The sequence below is a fragment of the Loxodonta africana genome, chromosome 8, assembly GCF_030014295.1.
Source record: "Loxodonta africana isolate mLoxAfr1 chromosome 8, mLoxAfr1.hap2, whole genome shotgun sequence".
NCBI classification, from domain to species: Eukaryota; Metazoa; Chordata; class Mammalia; order Proboscidea; family Elephantidae; genus Loxodonta; species Loxodonta africana.
Window position 1 is genome coordinate 14,464,105 of NC_087349.1, and position 20,289 is coordinate 14,484,393.

Below are 20,289 nucleotides of genomic sequence, written 5' to 3' on the forward strand. Positions count from 1 at the left end.
AACAAATGGATGCAGCGCTGGAAGTGCTCACTCGTCTATGCCAAGAAATTTGGAAGATTTCAACTGACCGGAAGAAATCCATATTTATGCCTATTCCCAAGAAAGGAAATTATTGAACAATATTATTAATATCACACGCAAGTAAAATTTTGATGAAGATCATTCAAAAGTGACTGCAGCAGTTTATCAACAGGGAACTGCCAGAAATTCAGGCCGGATTCAGAAGAGGATGTGGAAATAGGGATATAATTGCTGATGTCAGATGGATCCTGGCTGAAAGCAGAGAATACCAGAAAGATGCTTACTTGTTTTTTATTGACTATGCAAAGGCATTGGACTGTGTGGATCATAACAAATTATGGATAACATTGCAAAGAATGGGAATTACAGAACTCTTAATTGTGCTCTTGAGGAAACTTTACATAGACCGAGAGGCAGTCATTTGAACTGAACAAGGGGATACCACGTGGTTTAAAGCCAGAAAAGATGTGTGTCAGGGTTGTATTGTTTCACCATGCCTATTCAATCTGTATGTTGAGCAAATAATCTGAGAAACTGGACTATATGAAGAATGGGGCATCAGGATTGAAGGAAGATTCATTAACAACCTGCATTATGCAGATGACACAACCTTGGTTGCTCAAAGTGAAGAGGACTGGAAGCAGTTACTGATGAAGATCAAAGACCACAGCCTTCAATACGGATTACACCTCAACATTAAAAAAAAAAAATTTTTTTTTTTTTTAAATCCTCACAACTGGACCAATAAGCCACATCATGATAAATGGAGAAAAGACTGAAGTTGTCAAGGATTTCTTTTTACTTGGATCCACAATGAATGCTCATGGAAGCAGAAGTCAAGAAATCAAAAGATGCATTGCATTGGTCAAATCTGCTGCAAAAGACCTCTTTAAAGTGTTGAAAAGCGAAGATGTCACATCGAAGACTAAGGTGCGCCTGACCCAAGCCATGGTGTTTTCAATGGCCTCATATGCATGTGAACGCTGGACAATGAATAAGGAAGACCGAAGAACCGATGCCTTTGAATTGTGGTGTTGGTGATGAATATTGAATATACCGTGGACTGCCAAAAGAATGAACAAATTTGTCCGGGAAAAAGTACAACCAGAAAGTTCCTTAGAAGCAAGGATGGTGAGACTATATCTCATATACTTTGGACATGTTATCAGGAAGGACTAGTCCCTGGAGAAGGACATCATGTTCGGCAGAGGGTCAGCAAAAAGGAGGAAGACCCTCAGCCAGATGGATTGAGACAGTGGCTGCAAGAATAGGCTCAAGCATAGCAATGACTGTAACGATGGTGCAGGACCGGGCAGTGTTTTGTTCTGTTGTAGATGGGGTCACTATAAGTTGGAACTGACTTGATGGCACCTAACAACAATAACAAATGATTTCCATACAGACAAGCCACGGGGCCTTGGCCTCTAGTCCACCTTGGGTTAGACCAAGGACCCTCAATGTCCAAGAGCATTAGGTAGACATTACACATCCTCTGATGGGCATCTCACCAGCTCCCTTTTTATGAATAAAGAAATAAGCTTTTTATTTTGGAATAATTTTAGATTAACAAAAAAGTGCAAAAATAGAACAGAGAATTCTGGTGTATCACCCAGATTCTCCTAATGTTAACATATTACATACCGATGATACATTGTCAAAAACTATGAAACCAACATTGGCAAATTACTATTAACTGAACTCCCATCTTTATTTGGATTTCACTAATGTCCTTTTTCTAGCCCTGAATCCAATCCAGGATATCACAGTGCATTGAGTCAGTTCCATTTTTAAAAGTTTTCCATTCCCAGGAGAAGGAGGAGGTCATGAGTTTTTCTTTTATCACTTAAACATTTCCCAGATGTTGCATCATAGATACATCACATTTATGATGGGTATAAAACCAGGGTTCAGTCTCTTTTGTGGGGACCTGTACTTCACTGCCTGTTTCTAAGTAGACAAAAGGATTAGCATGAAAATTAGCACTGAGGCTGAACTGCTGTGATAATCAGACCCATGCCAAGTGCTCCAGAAGCCTTTTCCATGGCTCCTTGGAGGGACTGGAAGTATCCTGGAGTCCTCAGCCTTGAGACAGGGCTCTTGGGCTTGCCCTGGAGGCCCTGGTACTAAAGCTGGGTAACATTTGGAATAATCCTTAAAAATTTACAAAGATTTTTACATCTGTATCTAATCCAATTAATAAGTTATTTTTTTCTTTTTACACTGCATGCATTCTGGGCACTTCAATAATAATTTTCTCATTTACTTCTCCCTTCTATGAGGTAGGAAACCCTGGTGGCGTAGTGGTTAAGTGCTATGGCTGCTAACCAAAAGGTCGGCAGTTCAAATCTACCAGGTGCTCCTTGGAAACTCAATGGAGCAGTTCTACTCTGTACTATAGGGTTGCTATGAGTTGGAATTGGCTCGATAGCAGTGGATTTGTTTTTTGTCTTTTTTCTGTGAGGTAGGTATTATTATTCCCATTTTATAGGTGACAAAACTGAGACGTAGATTGGTTTTTCAATTGCTTGAAGTCACACAGTAAATAATATAGCAGGGATTTCAATCTGATATGCTTACTCCAGAGTCCATGCCCAATCCATAAACCACCACAAATCTTAAGGGGTGTTGAACTTGTAATGGATATCCTGACTACAGAAAGTCTTTCTAGCACAGACATATCCCAGAGTGTCATGACGTGAGCCTATCAAAGAATTTACCCAGTCGTTCAAAAAATATTGAAATATTATGTGCATTTTACTGTTCCAGATTCTTTGGAAAACTTAAAGCTTTTCAATTCAAATTTCCAGGGGGAAATAAGACCAATATTCATGAAATAAACTGTATAATCTAATAATTTAAAGACTCGTTGTATGATCAACATAGTGCTAGAGGCTCCTGTGAGGTGGAACTCATTTTCACATATAAGGGATTCAAGAGTCTCAAGTAAACATCGGTGCTAGCATTAGCTTTAGCAAGATATCAAATCTGGGATATGCCAAGTTTAATCATTAGTTTCAAACCATCATAACATTCTAGATTCTGTCTCGTTGCTTGAGGGAAGGCTCATTAGTCCAGTGGCATAATGTCAGAAGGCTGTGGAATCAAGTGCTGGGGCGAGTGGGGGGAAAAATAAAGTAGCTATAGTTAAACTCTCTCAAGAAAAGCTAGAGCACAAGGGATGCGATTATGGGATCAAAATTCTTAACTACCAAGTTTACTCAATAAGCAGGGAGGTAATTTGAGGCTTATTTTACCTACGGATCATGTTCCGGGTGTACCAAACAGAAGGAAAAGACTCCTTCAGGACAGACGTATAGCTACGGTTTAAATCCCGTCCAGCTAAGGAACACCGATAATTTCCCACAATCACACCATCTGGATTCAGCATCGGTACCACCTTGAAGATAAAAGTGTCCCGGAGCAACTTGGCATCACTGGAGCCTCCTAAAATATAATCTAGGAAGCCTTTCATGATCCATGAGCTGTTGGTTTCTCCAGGATGCACCCTTGCAGTCAAAATCACAGCCTTGCGCTTTCTCAGCTCAGTGTTCTTCAAGGGGGTGGTGATGGTTAAAACATACACCATGTTTCTAGCAAGCGTGTGGCACAAGACACGGATTTTACAAAACTTTGATCGCACTGGGTCATTATTGATGCCAGAGAGGTAGTCTTGCAGGTTGGTGTAAGTATACGGATAGCAGTGAGCAAAGTAGCAGGTATCTTTGTTGTGTGGAAATTGAAACGTCCACGTAAGTGAGAAATAATGGCGTCCATCTTGCCCCAGATTGTTCTTATAATACTTAATTTGGTCTCCTATCCTCTTCCAGCCAATATTATGAACCTTGGCTTCTTTCTCAGAATAGAAAAGTGGGCGCATACCCCGGTTGTAAAGACTGGCAGGCTTGGTGAAGTTGACAATCGTGAATCTGTAGGCTATTTCTGCTTGGGTATTAGTGACTTGGAAATAGTACCACTGGGTGTGCTTATTTGTGAAGAGGTCAGGACGCACAGTCAACTGGTATTCATATTCTGCCCTAATACACAAGAAAGAAAGGAAACAAGCACATAAAATGTAAAGAAGACGCTCAAGATTACATTAAATAAGGAAATTTATTTTAACTTATTCACAGGAAGTTTTTTTTAAAGGCATTCATTTAGGCAGTGTCCAAAAGTAAGTAACTACAAAAAACAAGCCTTCTGAAATTCTCTTATTGGATGAGAAAACACTTCTACGTTAATTCTAAACAAAGACTTGGATTCCTTTGTAATTCAAGAGAACACATAAAAACATGGGCATTTAATAAAAAATTATTTCAACTCAATTATGTTTCCTATAAAAGAAATGATCAAAGCATTCTTGAAACAGAATAAAAGTCCAATGTTTCTCTTTTTGCTCCAGACATACAGTTCTCTTTTCTATTAGAGACTAATTGTAGAGATCTAAGATAGCTTTCACTGAGAAATATTTAGAAACACATATTAATATGATCACATGGATTAAAAAATTTTAAACTCTTCGAGGATAAGGATTGTATTTGATAACTCTTCGTATCCTCCTACTTAGCACATTGAAGATGTTCAAATAAAGGCAAAAATAATAATTTCTTTGGTATCCTACTTACATACACAATAATCTTACCTGGTTACTTGTGACTTTTTTTCTTTAACAAATAGCTTCCTAGTCTATCAGCACTATACACTTAGTATATGTATGTGTGTGTGTACAGACATAAACACTGACCTGGGAATAGACGAAATAAATATTGGGAAGTCTTGATTGCTGCTGAGTCCAGACAATGGGTATATATGGTAGTTAATATGCAACTGTAGTACTCTCCCTACTTTAGTGTATGTTTAAATTTTTTCATAATAAATAAAATTTTTTGAAAAAGAATGCCCTTGGGCAGCATGTTCCTTTTGTGGAACACATCCCAAGAACTAGTCCATTAAAAGTTTGAGAAGCACTCACTGTGTTACAATGTGTAGTAGCAATGTATAGCACCCTGCTTAAATTAAACTCACAGTTCTCAAAATTATTTGAACTAAGACCCTTTTTTTGCACCTTCTATCCCTGCAATAATCTCTTATTAACATTTATATTTCAAGGAATTACAGTTGAGTAATGTATCGTAAGAACTTTAGTGTACAGGAAATAACAGATGGTTGATGGTCTAGCTCCTTAAATAAAGGTGATTAAAACCTACACTTTGACTACCTTCTGTAGATTACCACTCTCAAACCTTGCTTCAAACATCAAAGTGTTGTCACAGTTATCCATGGGCTGCTTCAGGGATGTTCGGTTGCCCCCAACTCGGGAATACACAAAACAGGGCTCTTTGTAAGCTGATGAGAGAAGGCCATAGAGGTATCAAGGTATGTCCAAAGTATACAGGCTATTACGAACGCAGTCTGGAGCTACAGCACAAGTATAATTAAGGTGCTACTAAAGGTAGAAAAACTTAAAGTAATGACACTAATGTATTAGACCTACATTGTGTAGCTCAACTCCTGACTAGATTGAATCAACCTCCCCACCCCCAACTTACACACAAACTAAAAGCCTAGTACCTGGAAAGTTTTGCCCATTTTCAGGTATAAAAAATATTTACCCATGTCCAAAGGTGTAAGTAAGGTATGGCAGGTAGGGCATGTGCCCTGGGCGCTGCTTAAGGAGGGTGCTAATGAGTAGTTTCTATTGGCCATCGTGGTTTCCATCATCAGCTGTGAGAGATCATTCAGCAATTTAAAACTAATTGCTATAGGCACTGTTTTTTGTAGCTAGGCCCCTGCCTCGTCTCTACTGACCTATAAAAGACGTCCAGCTTTCAACAAAGAAAAATTACGAAGCATACATAAAAGCAAGGGAAATCTCCCAACACACTTTCAAAAGGCAGCGCCATCGATACAGCCAGGCTTGAATATGATAAAGATGTTAGAGCGATCAGATAGGAAATTTAAAATAAATATGACTAGTATATTAAAGGCTATAGTGGAAAAGGCAAAAAACATGTAACATCACATGCATGATCATACGTTTAACAGAAAGATGAATCAAAAGAAAGCTCAAGTAGCTATATTAATATCAGACAAGGCAGACTGCAGGGATAAAAGTACAATAATCAACATGGTAGTGCACACGAATCAACAGATTAATGGAACGGAATGAAGAGTCTAGAAACAGACCCACACATAAATGGTTAATTGACATTCAATAAAGGTGGCTAGGTGATTGTATAAACTGTTGAGAAAAAAAATGAACCTTGGCCCCATCTTAAACAATTCACAAAAAATGATTCAAGATGGAAGGCAGATATAAACACAAAAGCTAGAACAATGAAGTTTCTAGAAGAATACATAGGTGACCTTGGGGAAGGCAAAAATTTATTTAAAGAGACACGGACGGCATTAAACTTGAAAGAAAAACAATTGGTAACTGAAAATCAAAATGTAAAGGTCCTACTCCTTAAAAGACATTGTTCTGAAAATGAAGAGGCCTGCCACAGGCTGAAAGAAAATATTCACAATAAAATATTTGACAAAAGATTTATACCTTGAAAATACATCAGTCATAAAAAGACAACTCAGTACATATGGGCAAAACATTTGAACACACACTTCACAAAAGAAGATATGTCAAAGACCAATAAACACATGAAAAGATGCTCCACATCATTAGTCACGAGAGAAATGCAAATTAAGCTCATGGTAAGATTCCACTTCATACCCATTAGAGTGATTAAAGTTAATAAGACTCACAGCACCAAAAGCTGGAGAAAATAGAAGCAACTGGAACTCTCACACACTGCTGGTGGGAGTGTAAAATGGTACAGCTACTCTGGGACACTCTAAGATAATTTCTTAGAATGCTAAACACACACCTACCCTATAACTTAGCAATTCTACTACTGAGTACTTAGTCAAGAAAAATGAAAATATGTATCATTAAGCATGAAGGTTTATGATCATTTTATTTGTAATAGTCCCAAACTGTGAATAATCCAAATGTCCATAAATTGTGATAATCTTAATGATGAAATACTACTCAGTGATATAAAATAATCAACTATTAATACACATATGTATGAATTTGAAAGACACTATGCTGAGTCAAAGAAGCCAGACATAAAAGTCTACACATTTATATGAAACCGAAGAGTGGGCAAAATTAACTTACGGTGATAAAAACTCAGAACAGTAGTTGCCTGGGGCTGAAGACTGACTAGAAGGAGGTTGGGAGAACTTTCTGGGCTGATGAAAGTATCCCATATCTTGATGGGGGTGTTGGTTACAAGAGTGTATATATATTTCAAAACTCATGAAAGTATACACTTACGTCTACTATGAACAGCAAAACAAACATAACTAAGAGAGGAACCCAGGTACCAAATTATGTTCTACAGCACTAAGTCTCCTTGTGTGCCCACCATCTTCAGCTAGATAAACCACGTCATCCTTGGAGTTTAGATAAAGCGGTTCTGTCTCCAGGCCTGTGGGGGTGTATACTGGCTCAGGATAAGGAGGAGTCCAGTCTGCCCGAAAAAAAAAAAAAAAGAGAGAAAGAAAAGAAAAATCTTTTGAATATATTCTCAAAGTAAAACAGAAAAACTTTATTGTATACTTAAAAATGATTCATTGGTAGACCTAGGCTGAAATTTAGTATTTATGTGAGGATGGATTTTACCAAGGGTTCACTGGAAATAATATCAACATTCACACTGTAATAACATCCATGACATTTTATTTGCACCGTGTTCTAAATTATTGTTGACTGGTTCATGATTATTTTGTACTCGCTATACATTTAAGAATGTAATTTCTAATTGTCCTGGGCTCTTGATGCCTTTTTGTCCCACCTGTGGACTCTTTGCCCTACATTTTATCTTCCATTCCCTAAATCTGTGGCTTCAAGTTTGATAATAGTTGTCCCCTAAACTTTTAAGCATGCTCAGGGTTCTTTCTCCCCAAAGGAAGGATCCACATTCTTCAGCAATACTAGTGACTCTTCCCTCCATTCTTTTTAGGACAGTGTTCCTTGAACGTTGTGCACCACTGCTCAAATCTTTTCGGCTATGATCTATTTGATAGGAAGATGTGACTTCATAGCCCAACTACCCTCGTTGTTGTCACTTCTTAGTGGAACAAGAATTTGGTGATGAGAAACAAGTACTACTGGCTAAGGAAATATTTTGGGGATTATGAACACATATGCTTTAGGAATATAAGTATATATGAACCAAGTGAATAGGGATCAAGTCTTGCTGTAGAAAAAGCACAGTCTAGAATATTGATGCAACTATGAATTACTATACTTTGCAGGGTTAGCTGAACAACATAAAACCAACTAAATAGTTAACAACTAAGCTAAACAAACAGCAAATTATAATTAAAAAGTGAGGCACTAATTAATTGAAAACCTTAATCAACTCAAGCAAAATTTAGTAATGCATTGATACCACAGCATCTACTCTGAGCGCTGGGAATTTCACCTATTTCCCTGTGCGCACGCTTGTTGTAAGAAGTCACACAGCAGCCAGGCTTCTCAGTTAGAGAGGAGTACAGGTTTCATTAATCTCTGCTAATGTTCTTCTTTACATTTAAATCAGTAATTATTAGTAAAAAATCCTTATTGTAAAGAAACATGAAACTCTATCTGAAGACCTGGAGAAAGCACTTGAATCTAAAGGTCAACTTTGCAGCCAGTTTTTCTGGAGTACCCTCACTGAGGACCATATTTTGAGAATCAGTCTTAACCTACTTCAGTCTAGTTTTTGTTCTCCCCAGTCCCATGCCACTAAAACTGGCATTTGCATTGTATTTGAAACAGAGTAGGCTGTTAAATGCTGGTGGACTGGGTGGGTGGGTCGGTGGGTGGATGGGTGGATGGATGAACTCAGACAGGGATCTTGTCCATATAATCCTTACATTCAAACGATGTAAACACTGGTTATTTCCATAAATGCTTTAGGTCTGGCAATCTCTTCACTGCAAAAAGCTGCTCTAGAGCTAGGATTGGTAAGCAGGGATTTGGGGTAGAAATGAAGTATTCCCAGATCTTCTGAGGAGTTCTCCACATTCAAGAATGTCATGTCCAGTGGGCTTAGACATATGTTTAAGATTAAACAAACTGATACAGACCCGTCTTGATTATTACCCAGTGGTAGCTTTTGCAGGTGTCTTTATGTCACGTAGCCTAGGAAGTTCCTTTAGAATTTTTTCCATCATCAGAATCTCCTGCCAGCCTTGTTGACGTGTGTTGTCCAAAAAACTATTTGAAGGAGGTGGTTATCACTGTCCCACGAGAACTTAGATGCCTCTTTATAACAAATGCACTGTTTTCCAGTTCTCTCAAAGCTGCAAACTCTTGAGGGACCAAAATGGCACTGCATTCTTTTGAGTTCTCCTTGGGTCAAAGCTATGTTCCCAGAAGAATGGAGCACTCACTCAGGATTTACCATGTTGTAAAACCAAACCAAATCTGTTGAGTTGATTCCGACTCATAGCGACCCTATAGGCAGAGTAGGACTGCCTCATAGGGTTTCCATGGAGTGGCTGGTGGATTCGAGCTGCTGACCTTTTGGTTAGCAGCTGAGCTCTTAACCACTGCATCATCAGGGCTCCTACCATGTGATATGAGCACCAAATCACCCCCAAGTCTCACTGAGCACCTTGTGAAGTTTTTTTTACTTTGGCTTTAGAGCCTTTTTCCATAGGCCTGAGATCTGGTTGGGAGGCCAATCTCTGAGACAACACCAGGCCCTTCGCCCTACAGCACACACTTCATTTTCTTTTAAGGAAAAAAAAAAAAAAAAGAATCAACCCTCATCCAAAAGAAGACTTCTTGAAGCCCAAACCACCAGTTTAGCTTGCTGGCCTGGACATGTCTAAAATAGCTGAAATTAAAGCCAGGACCCTAAACAAAAATAAGTTTAGAGTGTGGCTCTTGTCAAGATTAGGAAGTATTTTGTTTTAAAGTATTCTGTTTGTGGGGTGGTCTCCCTCCTCCCAGCCCTGCCTTTATTTGATCTCTTTGTGTTCAGTTCCAATCTGTAAATATTACTGTTCTTGGTAATGACAACAGAATGTTGCTTTTTTGGAAATTCAGTAAGTGCATGTTTTGGAAAGTGTCTTCATGATGGTAAATCTAAATCTGTGAAATACATTAGTTTGCACTATATCTGTCATCCTTTCATGGAAAGAAATAAAAATAATAAAAATTAACAGCCCCAGGAATGATTTAAAAGACCACAACATTTTTTTTTAACAGGTTTGTTTTTCCTTTAGGTTTAATTGACTGAAAAAGAATGGCATTGGAATGCTGACACTGCTCTAACTTCAAGACTTACTATAAAGCTGGTTATCAGGACAGTGTGGTATTAGTCAAAGAATAGACAAATAGATCCATGGAACAGGATAGAGAGCCCAGAAATAGACCCACACAAATAGAGTCAACTGATTTTTGAGGAAGGGGTAAAGGTAATTCAATAAAGAAGTCTTACAGTCTTTTTCACACATGGCCAAAAAAAAAAAAGAGGAAGAATCTACACACAGACCTTATACCTTTCACAAAATTAAACTCAAAATGTATTGCAGATATAAATGTTAAACATAAAATTATATAACTTCTAAAAGATGACGGAGGAGAAAATCTAGGTGGCCTTGGGTTTGCCAATGAGTTTTTAGATACAACACCAAAAGAAAAAAATGGACTTCATTAAAATTAAAAACTTCTGCTCTGTGAATGAAAAGATAAGCCACAGACTGAGAAAAAATATTCGCAAAGCTGATAAAGAACTTGTTTCCAAGATAAACAAAGCACTCTGAAAACAACCTGATTAAACTATGGGCAAAAGATCTGAACAGACACCTCACCAAAGAAGATATACAGATGGTAAACAATCATATGAGAAGATGCTCAACTTCATAGGTAATCAGGGGGTTGGCTATCAGTAAAAACCAAAATGAGATATCACCACACACCTATCAAAACGGCTAAAATAAAAAGTAGTGACAACAACTGCTGAAAAAATTGCAGAAAAACTAGATCACTGCCAAAGAAGAAACAGATATTTTCAAATAACAATATTCTCCCTCTCTAAAACAACAACAGATAAACACAGATGGTTTTAGGGGAATTCTATCACACTTGAAAAGAGCAGTTAACTACAGAATTATTTAAACTGTTCTAGAACATAGAGAAGGAACCCTGCATAAGATTTACAGTAACTGAAAAAAGTATTAAAAGTTAGAAAATTACAAATCTAATTTATAAATATCCAAGGAAAAATCCTGTATAAAATATGACCAATCAGAATTCAGCAACACTAAAAATAACACACAATGACTAAGTGCAGTTCATTCTGGACATATACAAAACCCACTGCCGTCGAGTCGATTCTGACTCATAGCAACCCTATAGGACAGAGTAGAACTGCCCCACAGAGTTTCCAAGGAGCGCCTGGCAGACTTGAACTGCTGACCTCTTGGTTAGCAGCCGTAGCACTTAACCACTACGCCACCAGGGTTTCCAGGACATATACAGCTAGTTCAATATTAAGAAAGCCACTAATTCACCCAACAAGAGGTCAAATGAGAACAACATTATGATCCTTCCTCTCCAAAGATACTGAAAAGACATTTAATGAAAGTTAATAATTATACCTGGTAAAGACTTTTAATTATATAAGACTAAATGGAAACCCTGGTGGCGTAGTGGCTAAGTGCTACAGCTGCTAACCAAATGGTCAGCAGTTTGAATCCGCCAGGTGCTCCTTGGAAACTCTATGGGGCGGTTCTACTCTGTTCTACAGGGTAGCTATGAGTCGGAATCAACTCGATGGCACTGGGATCTGGGGTTAAATGGATACTTCCTTAATATAATCAAAGGAAAACATATTTCAAACCAAAAGCCAACATTTTGCAAAATGAGAAAACACAAAGCATTCTCATTAAGGGGAGGGGCAAGATGACGGTACTGGTATTATTTAATATTTTCCTTAAAGTACCAGTCACTCAGTCAAGGAAAATACAAAGGGCAAACACTAGAAATGAGAAGATACATTACTACTAGATGATATAACAGCACAAGTAGAACAGATGTAAGAATTTAAAAATTAGAAGCAATAAGAGGTGGCTAGTTTCAAAATGAGGTGCCCTGATGGGGCGGTAGCTAAGAGCTATGGCTGCTAACCAAAATGTCAGCAGTTCGAATCCATAAGCCACTCCTTGGAAACCAATTATCGAACAATATCATTAATATCACACACAAGTAAAATTTTGCTGAAGATCATTCAAAAGCGGTTACAGCAGTACATTGATAGGGAATTGCCAGAAATTCTGGCCGGATTCAGAGGAGGACGTAGAATGAGGGATATTACTGTTGATGTCAGCTAGATCCTGGCTGAAGGCAGAGAATACCAGAAAGATGTTTGCCTGTGCTTTATTGACTATGCAAAGGCATTTGACTGTGTGAATCATAATAAACTATAGATAACATTGATAAGGATGGGAATTCCAGAACAATTAACTGTGCTCATGAGAAAACAGAGCTCTGGTGATACAGTAGTTAAGAGCTCGGCTGCTAACCGAAAGGTTGGCAGTTTGAATTCACCAGCCTCTTTTTGGAAACCCTATGGGGTAGTTCTACTGTGTCCTATAGGGTTGTTATGAGCTAAAATTGACTCGACAGCAACAGGTTTGGGCTTTTTTGGGTTTGGGTGGCACTAGACTACTAGCCGAAAAATTGGCAGTTTGAACCACCCAGAAGCACCCTGGAAGACAGTCCTGGAGATCTGCTTTTGAAAGGTCACAGCCTTGAAAACCCCGTGCAGCAGTTCTACTCTGCACGCATGGGGTCACCATGAGTTGGAATCGACTTGACGGCTACTAACAACAACAGTGGTTTCAAAATTAATATGTAAAACTCAGTAACTTTCTTCTACATAAACAAGCTATATTAAAGAAAAAAGATTCCATTAAGATAGCAAGAAAATAGGTAAAATACCTATCAGTAAACTGACAAAAGGTATAGGAAAAAAAATTAAAACACTACTAATGGAGATAAAAGAAAACTAGAATAACTAGTGAGACATACTTTGTTCTTGGACAAACCAAAAAACCCAAACCCGTTGCTTTCAAGTCAATTCTAACTCACAGTGACCCTATAGGACAGGGTAGAACTGGCTGATGCAATATTGTAAAGATGTCAATCTTCCTTAAATTAATCTATAAATGTAATGTGATTACAATGAAGTTACCAATATTAAATCTGGGAGAACTAGGAAAGCTTATTTTAAAGCCCATTAAAACAAAACAAAACAAAAAACCAAACCTGTTGCCATGGAATCTGACTCACACCAACCCTAAAGGACAGAGTAGAATTGTCCCATCGAGTTTTCAAGGAGCAGCTGGTGGATTCGAACTGCTGACCTTTTGGTTAGCAGCCAATCTCTTAACCACTACACCATATGGCAAAAAATAGCCAGGAAAATTCTGAAAATGAAAGTTAATGACAGGGAACTAAGTCTACCAGATAACAAAATTATAGCTTTAAAGCTATACTATAAAGACTTTCATGCTGGCAAATGAATAGATAGGTTAATGGAACGGAAGAAACCAAAAACCCAAACCAAACCCACTGCTGTCGAGTTGATTCCGACTCATAGCGATCCCACAGGACAGAGTAGAACTGCCCCATAGAGTTTACAAGGAGCACCTGGTGGATTTGAACTGCAGACTTTCTGGTTAGCAGCTGCAGCTCTTAACCACTACGCCACCAGGATTTCCAAGGAACAGAAGAGAGTTCAAAATTAGATCTAGGAGTTTAGATTGTAATAAATGCGGCACTACAACTCAGTGGACAAAAGACAATTTATTTAATAAATTTTGTTGGAATAACTGGCTAGACATTTAGTTAAAAAACTGGATTAACAGCTCACTTCTTGCATCCAAATGGACTCCTGATGGATCAAAAATTTAATCATGAAAAATAAAACTGTGACAGTGCTGAGAAAAAATGCGAGAACTGCAACCCCAGAAACCACAAAAGAAACGATAGACAAAGTGATTACATAAAAATTACAAATTTCTGCATAACAAGGACAAAAAGAAAATGATAAACTGAAGAGGGGAAAAAAAGCAACATATGCAACATAGTAAGCTAATTTACTGAATATACAGACAGCGCTTATAGCCCAATTTAAAAAAGTACAACCTAATAGTAAAATGGACAAAGGATTTTATTGGAAAAGTCATTTAAAAACAGACAACAGATATACGTAAAGATGCTCAACCTCAGGCTTAAATAACAAATTAAACAACAACATATATAAATGAAAATATACCAGATTGGTAAAGATCAGAACAGATGATTAAACAGTCGATGAAGGAACTTACGGGAAAATGCTCTCATATGCTTCTTTTATGACTATAAGTTGTTATAACTATTCTGAAGCGCAATTTGACAAGAGGTTTTTAACCACAACACCTAATAATCTACCGTGCAAATGTATTTATATATGTGCATTAATTAGGCCACACACCAAAGGTTGTCCACACAGCACTGCTGGTCAGAGCCAGACTGGAAACATCTAAAATTCATTAACGGGGTGGCCGTTAAAGAAATTATGGTTCATCCACTTAGTGAAATCTAATGCACCAATTTACGAAAAAAGAGAGACTGGTGGATATGAGCTCACGGGAAAGCCTGTCAAGTCAGATGGCTGAGTAGGGCAGAGCTAATCTACAGCTGGACTGGAGAGCTCCATCTTTATCTCTGGGAAGGCTGACTACTGGCCAAGAGAAGGGTGGTTAAGATTTATGATGCGCTCTTCCAAGTCCGAAACTCCCCTGGTGGCCCCCACCCCCCACCCCAGGCCAGTCTGTTCCGTGATGGCTTTCCATGGATATAATCAGTTAGATAGCCTGGCTTGACTCCATGACCAGAGGGGCACACAAACCTGGCTGGAACTTTTGCCTTGAGGTCATCTGAAGCTAAGATAATCACCACAAAGATCTTGGTGTTTCACTCAGAAGACAAGCCTGTGCATATGAGAGTAAGCACCCTGAAGAACTTCCACAGACCCCAGGACTTACCCGAAGCTTCTTCCTCTTGCTGCGGTGTACCTTCTTCCTTGAAATAAGTTGTACACGAGAATGTTCTGTGGAGCTTTGAGTCCTTTCAAATATCTGAATTTGTGAAAGCTTTGCAATAGGCAAGTGGGAGAAAGCAAGGTCCAAGACAATACGGTAGATTTTTGGAGAAGGATTTTCTGAGAAGCTAGCTAGCAAAGCGCAGAAAGCCATTAGGGATACCTGGGAGTAAGTTCCGATTCTTCCGAGGAGGAGGTGGTAGATGCTGCAGCTGGACTGAGAACCAGGGATGCCCGCAGACGCTTCAAGGACACGGATTGTGAATAGAAGAGCTGTGGCATGACGCAAAGTGAGGCTTTCATCCAGCAAGGCCTTCCTTGCACGGACTGTCACCAGCTGCGTTATGACTTCATTCATGGCTCTGGGGACCCTGGGGACATGCTGTGACAGGCTGCACTTGCACCTGCTACATGGCCACCCCCCTTCACTTGACCCAGGTGGGTCACAGAGCCCCAAAGCCTGTTCACATGCAAGAGAACTGAAGTAGGTGCCAGGAAATCTAATCACTCTTAAAATAATACTCTGGCGAGGAAATATATTTGGAATTTCAAGATAAGAGGCCAGAAATGCAACTGGTCTCCTTTGAAAGAACCTCAGCAGTGCAAGTGGGGATCTACTAAGCAACCATGAGGGGACGGGAGAACCTTCTGCTCCCTGAGCCACTGACGGTGACCCACAGGACTGAGAGCAAGACAAAGGTGGAGAGTGCGCTGTTTCCCTCACACTTGTCCATGGACTCGGGGGCTGAGGCTGTCAGACACTGGGAGAGCCAAAGCTAAACTCACCCATAAAAAAACTCACCCATACGAAGCCTAAAACGATACATAAACGCCTGCATTCTTCAGTCCATAAAAGCCCATTAAGGAAGAGAAGTAAAAGTGGGGAAGGAGAGAAGACTGAGATAGATGGGCAAAAGTGAGAGAAAACTAGAGGAACAGAAATGGAAGAGGGGGGCAAGAAAGAAAGACACAAAAGAGGATAAAGACACATTGAAAGAGCAGAAAGACACACGGGGGTAAAACAAAGAATAAAACAAGAGAAAGCGTAAGAGCACAGCTCATGGCCATTCTGCCAGAGCCTGTCTGTGACTTCACCTGACAAAGAGTTTGACTGCAAACAGAGCACAGTGTTGCTGTTTGGAATGTTTAGAATTACTTAAGGTCTGCGCATGCGCCTCAGTTCAGCACATGTAGCTACTGAGCACTTGAACTATGGCTGGTCTGCACTGCGATGTCTGTAAATTCAAATGCACACCAGATTTCAAAGACTTAGAATGAAAACAAAGAATGTAAAATATCTGGGATATACTGGATTAAGTAAAATACATTTGTAGACAAATCCCACCTGTTTCCTTTTAGCTTGTTAAATGTAGCTACTGGAAAATTTAAAACTGCGTGTGTGGCTCACGTTACATTTCTACTAGAATGCCCTATTTTAACGTCAAGGCTCTCCTCGTTAAAATCAAAGTTGGCGAAGTAAGTTTGCTAATGTTTGAATCTCAAAAACTGCTAAGAACATACCAATATGCTGGACTTTTTCATCAATGACCTCACAGTGGTATGGCCACCGTGTCGGGCTCAGTGGGCCAGAAGAAGAGACTCCATAGAGGTCCCGCGGTTCACGAAGACGTGGCACCCATCTCCCTAGCTGATATTCTAATAGTATCTGTGTAGTCCGGGGGAAAAATGGATCGCCAATAGAGCCAGCTGGAAAAGATTCAAATACAATCATAAGTGGTAAGAAGGAAAACCTAATTCCTATAATTTTTATATTTTTCCATTTTTCAAACCATTATCTTTTGTGGGTATCATTGCTTTACAAATCATGGCATTTCTTATTTACAAATTTCTTATTTTCTTGGTATAGAAATTTTGTAACAACTGATCTTCACAATTAGCTAAAAAAAAAGTTCATCTCACTCCCAAAACTATTGTTGTTGTTAGATGCTGTCCAGTCGGTTCTGACTCATAGTTACTCCATGAACAACAGAACGAAACACTGCCCAGTCATGCGCCATCCTAACAATCATTACTATGTTTGAGCCCTTTGTTGCAGCCACTGTGTCAATCCATCTCATTGAGGGTCTTCCTCTTTTTTGCTGACCCTTTACCAAGCATGATGTCCTTCTCCAGGGACGGGTCCCTCCTGATAACATGTCCAAAGTACTTGAGACGAAGTCTCACCATCCTCACTTCTAAAGAGCATTCTGGCTGTACTTCTAAGACAGATCTGTTTGTTCTTTTGGCAGTCCATGGTATATTCAATATTCTTTGCCAATACCATAATTCAAATGCATCAATTTTTCTTCTGTCTTCCTTACTCATTGTTGAGCTTTCGCATGCATATGAGGCGATTGAAAATACCATAGCTTCAGTCAGGTGTACCTTAGTCCTTAAAGTGACATCTTTGCTTTTTAACACTTTAAAGAGGTCTTTTGCAGCTGATTTGCCCAAAACAACACACTGTTTGATTTTTTGACTGCTACTTTCATGGGTGTTGATTGTGGATCGAAATAAATTGAAATCCTTAACAACTACAATATTTTCACCATTTATCATGATGTTGCTTATTTGTCCAGTTGTGAGGATTTTTGTTTTATGTTAAAGTGTAACCCATACTGAAGGCTGTAGTTTGATCTTCATCAGTAAGTGCCTCAAGTCCCTTTTGCTTTCAGCAAACAAGTTTGTGTCATCTGCATATCGCCAGTTTTTAATGAGTCTTCCTCCAATCCTGATGCCCTGTTCTTCTTCATATAGTCCAGCTTCCCAGATTTTTTGCTTAGCATACAGACTGAATAAGTACGGTGAAAGGATACAACCCTGATGTACACCTTTCCTGACTTTAAACCACACGGTATACACTTGTTGTGTTCTAACGACTTCCCTCTTGATCTATGTACAGGTGCCTTATGAGTACAATTATGTGTTCTGGAATTCCCATTCTTTGCAATGTTATCCATAATTTGCTATGATCCACACAGCCGAATGTCTCTGCACAGTCGATAAAACAGGCAAACATCTTTCTGGTATTCTCTGCTTTTAGCCAAGATTCATCTAACATCAGCAATGATATCCGTCATTCCATGTTCTCTTCTGAATCTGGCTTGATTTTTGGCAGTTCCCTGTCAATGTAGTGCTGCAATTGTTTTTGAATTATTTTTGGCAAAATTTTACTTGCGTGTGATATTAATGATACTATTATTCAATAATTTCTGTATTCTGTTGATCATCTTTCTTTGGAATGGGCACAAATATGTATCTCTTCCAGTCGATTGGCCAGAGATGAGTGAGCACTTCCGTTTGTTGAAACATCTCAACTGGTATTCTGTCAATTCCTGGAGCCTTGTTTTTCACCAATGCCTTCAGTGCAACTCGGACCTCTCCCTTCAGCATCATTGTTTCTTGGTCATATGCTACTGCTTGAAATGGCTGAATGCCAACCAATTCTTTTTGGTACAGTGATTCTGCGTACTCCTTCTATCTTCTTTTGATGCTTCCTGTGTCATTCAATTTTTTTGCCCATAAACCAAAAAAACCAAACCTGTTGCTGTCGAGTCGATTCCGACTCATAGTGACCCTATAGGACAGAGTAGAACTGCCCCATAGAGTTTTCAAGGAGCGCCTGAATCCTTCAGTAATGCAACTTGAGGTTTACATTTTTTTTTCAGTTCTTTAGACTTGAGAAATGCTAAGCGTGTTCTTCCCTTTTGGTTTCCTAACTCCATATCTTTGCACACGTCATTACAATACTTTACTCTGTCTTCTTGAGCCGCTCTTTGAAATCTTCTGTTCAGCTCTTTTACTTCATCATTTTTCCTGTTTGCTTTAGCTACTCTATGTTCAACAGCAAGTTTCAGAATCTCTTCTGACATCCATTTTGGCCTTGTTTTCCTTTTCTGTCTTTTTAATGACCTTTTTGCTTTGTCCATGTGTGATGTCCTTGATGTCATCCCACAACTCATCTAATCTGCGGTGACTAGTTTTCAGTGTGTCAAATCTATTCTTGAGATGCCTTCTAAATTCAGGTAGGATATACTCAAGGTTGTACCTTGACTTTCAAGGACTTGTTTTAATTTTCTTCAGCTTCAACTTGAACTTGCGTATAAGCAATTTATTGTCTGTTCCACAGTTGGCCCTTGGCCTTGTTCTGACAGATGATATTGAGCTTCTCCATGGGCTCTTGCCACAGATGTAGCTGATTTGATTTCTGTGTATTCCATCCAGCAAGGTCCACTTGTAGTTTATGTTGTTTAAGAAAGGTATTTGCAATGAAGAAGTCATTGATCTTACAAAATTCCATCATGTGATCTCCAGGTACATTTCTATCACCAAGGCCATATTTTCCAACTACAGGTTTTTCTTCTTTGTTTTCAACTTTCGCATTTCGTATAATCACCAATAATTATCAGTGCATCTTTATTACATGTCTCATCAATTTCAGACCGCAGAAGTTGGTAAAAATCTTCAGTTTATTCATCTTTGGCCTTAGTGGCTGATGTGTAAATTTGAGTAACAATTGTATTAACCGGTCTTCCTTTCAGGCACGTGGATATCATCCTATCACTGACAGCGCTGTACTTCAGGACAGATTTGGAAATGTATTTTTTGACAATGAATGCAACACCATTCCTCTTCAATGTGTCATTCCAAGCATAGTAGACCATATGATTGTCTGATTCAAAATGGCCAATAGCAGTCCATTTCAGCTCATTAATGCCTAGGAAATTGATTTTTATGAGTTCCATTTCATTTTTGACAACTTCCAATTTCCTTGAATCATATTTCATATAGTCCACATTTTGATTACTAATGGATGTTTGCAGCTGTTTCTTATTTTGAGTCATTCCACATCAGCAAATGAAGGTCCCAAAAGCTCAATTCCATTCATGTCATTAAGGTTGACTCTACTTTGAGGAGGGAGCTCATCCCCAGTCGTATTCTGAGTAACTTCCAACGTGAGGGACTCATCTTCTAGTACTATATCAGACAATGTTCTGTGCTACCCAAAAGGTTTTCACTGGCTAAATTTTTCAGAAGTAGGTTGCCAGAGCCTTCTTCCTACTGTGTCTTGGTCTGGAAGTTCAGCTGAAATCTGTCCACCTGGGTGTCCCTAATGGTATTT

The 20,289-nt window shown here is 38.9% G+C and overlaps 1 protein-coding gene across 2 annotated transcripts in view; it reads right to left on the minus strand.

Annotated features, from left to right (window-relative positions):
• Window positions 1-20,289, minus strand: part of AGBL3 (AGBL carboxypeptidase 3) — a 66,167-nt gene that overhangs the window by 40,205 nt on the left and 5,673 nt on the right. For both annotated transcript variants that reach the window (XR_002784003.2, XM_023539963.2), the window contains exons 3-6: window positions 16,689-16,874; window positions 7,446-7,550; window positions 5,226-5,364; window positions 3,276-4,055 (exon numbers count right to left, since the gene is read on the minus strand). Coding sequence is in view for 1 of the 2 variants with exons in the window: in XM_023539963.2 (XP_023395731.1) it covers window positions 3,276-4,055; window positions 5,226-5,364; window positions 7,446-7,550; window positions 16,689-16,874 (1,210 nt within the window). In the remaining variant the exon portion in view is untranslated. The remainder of the gene's footprint in view (window positions 1-3,275; window positions 4,056-5,225; window positions 5,365-7,445; window positions 7,551-16,688; window positions 16,875-20,289) is intronic.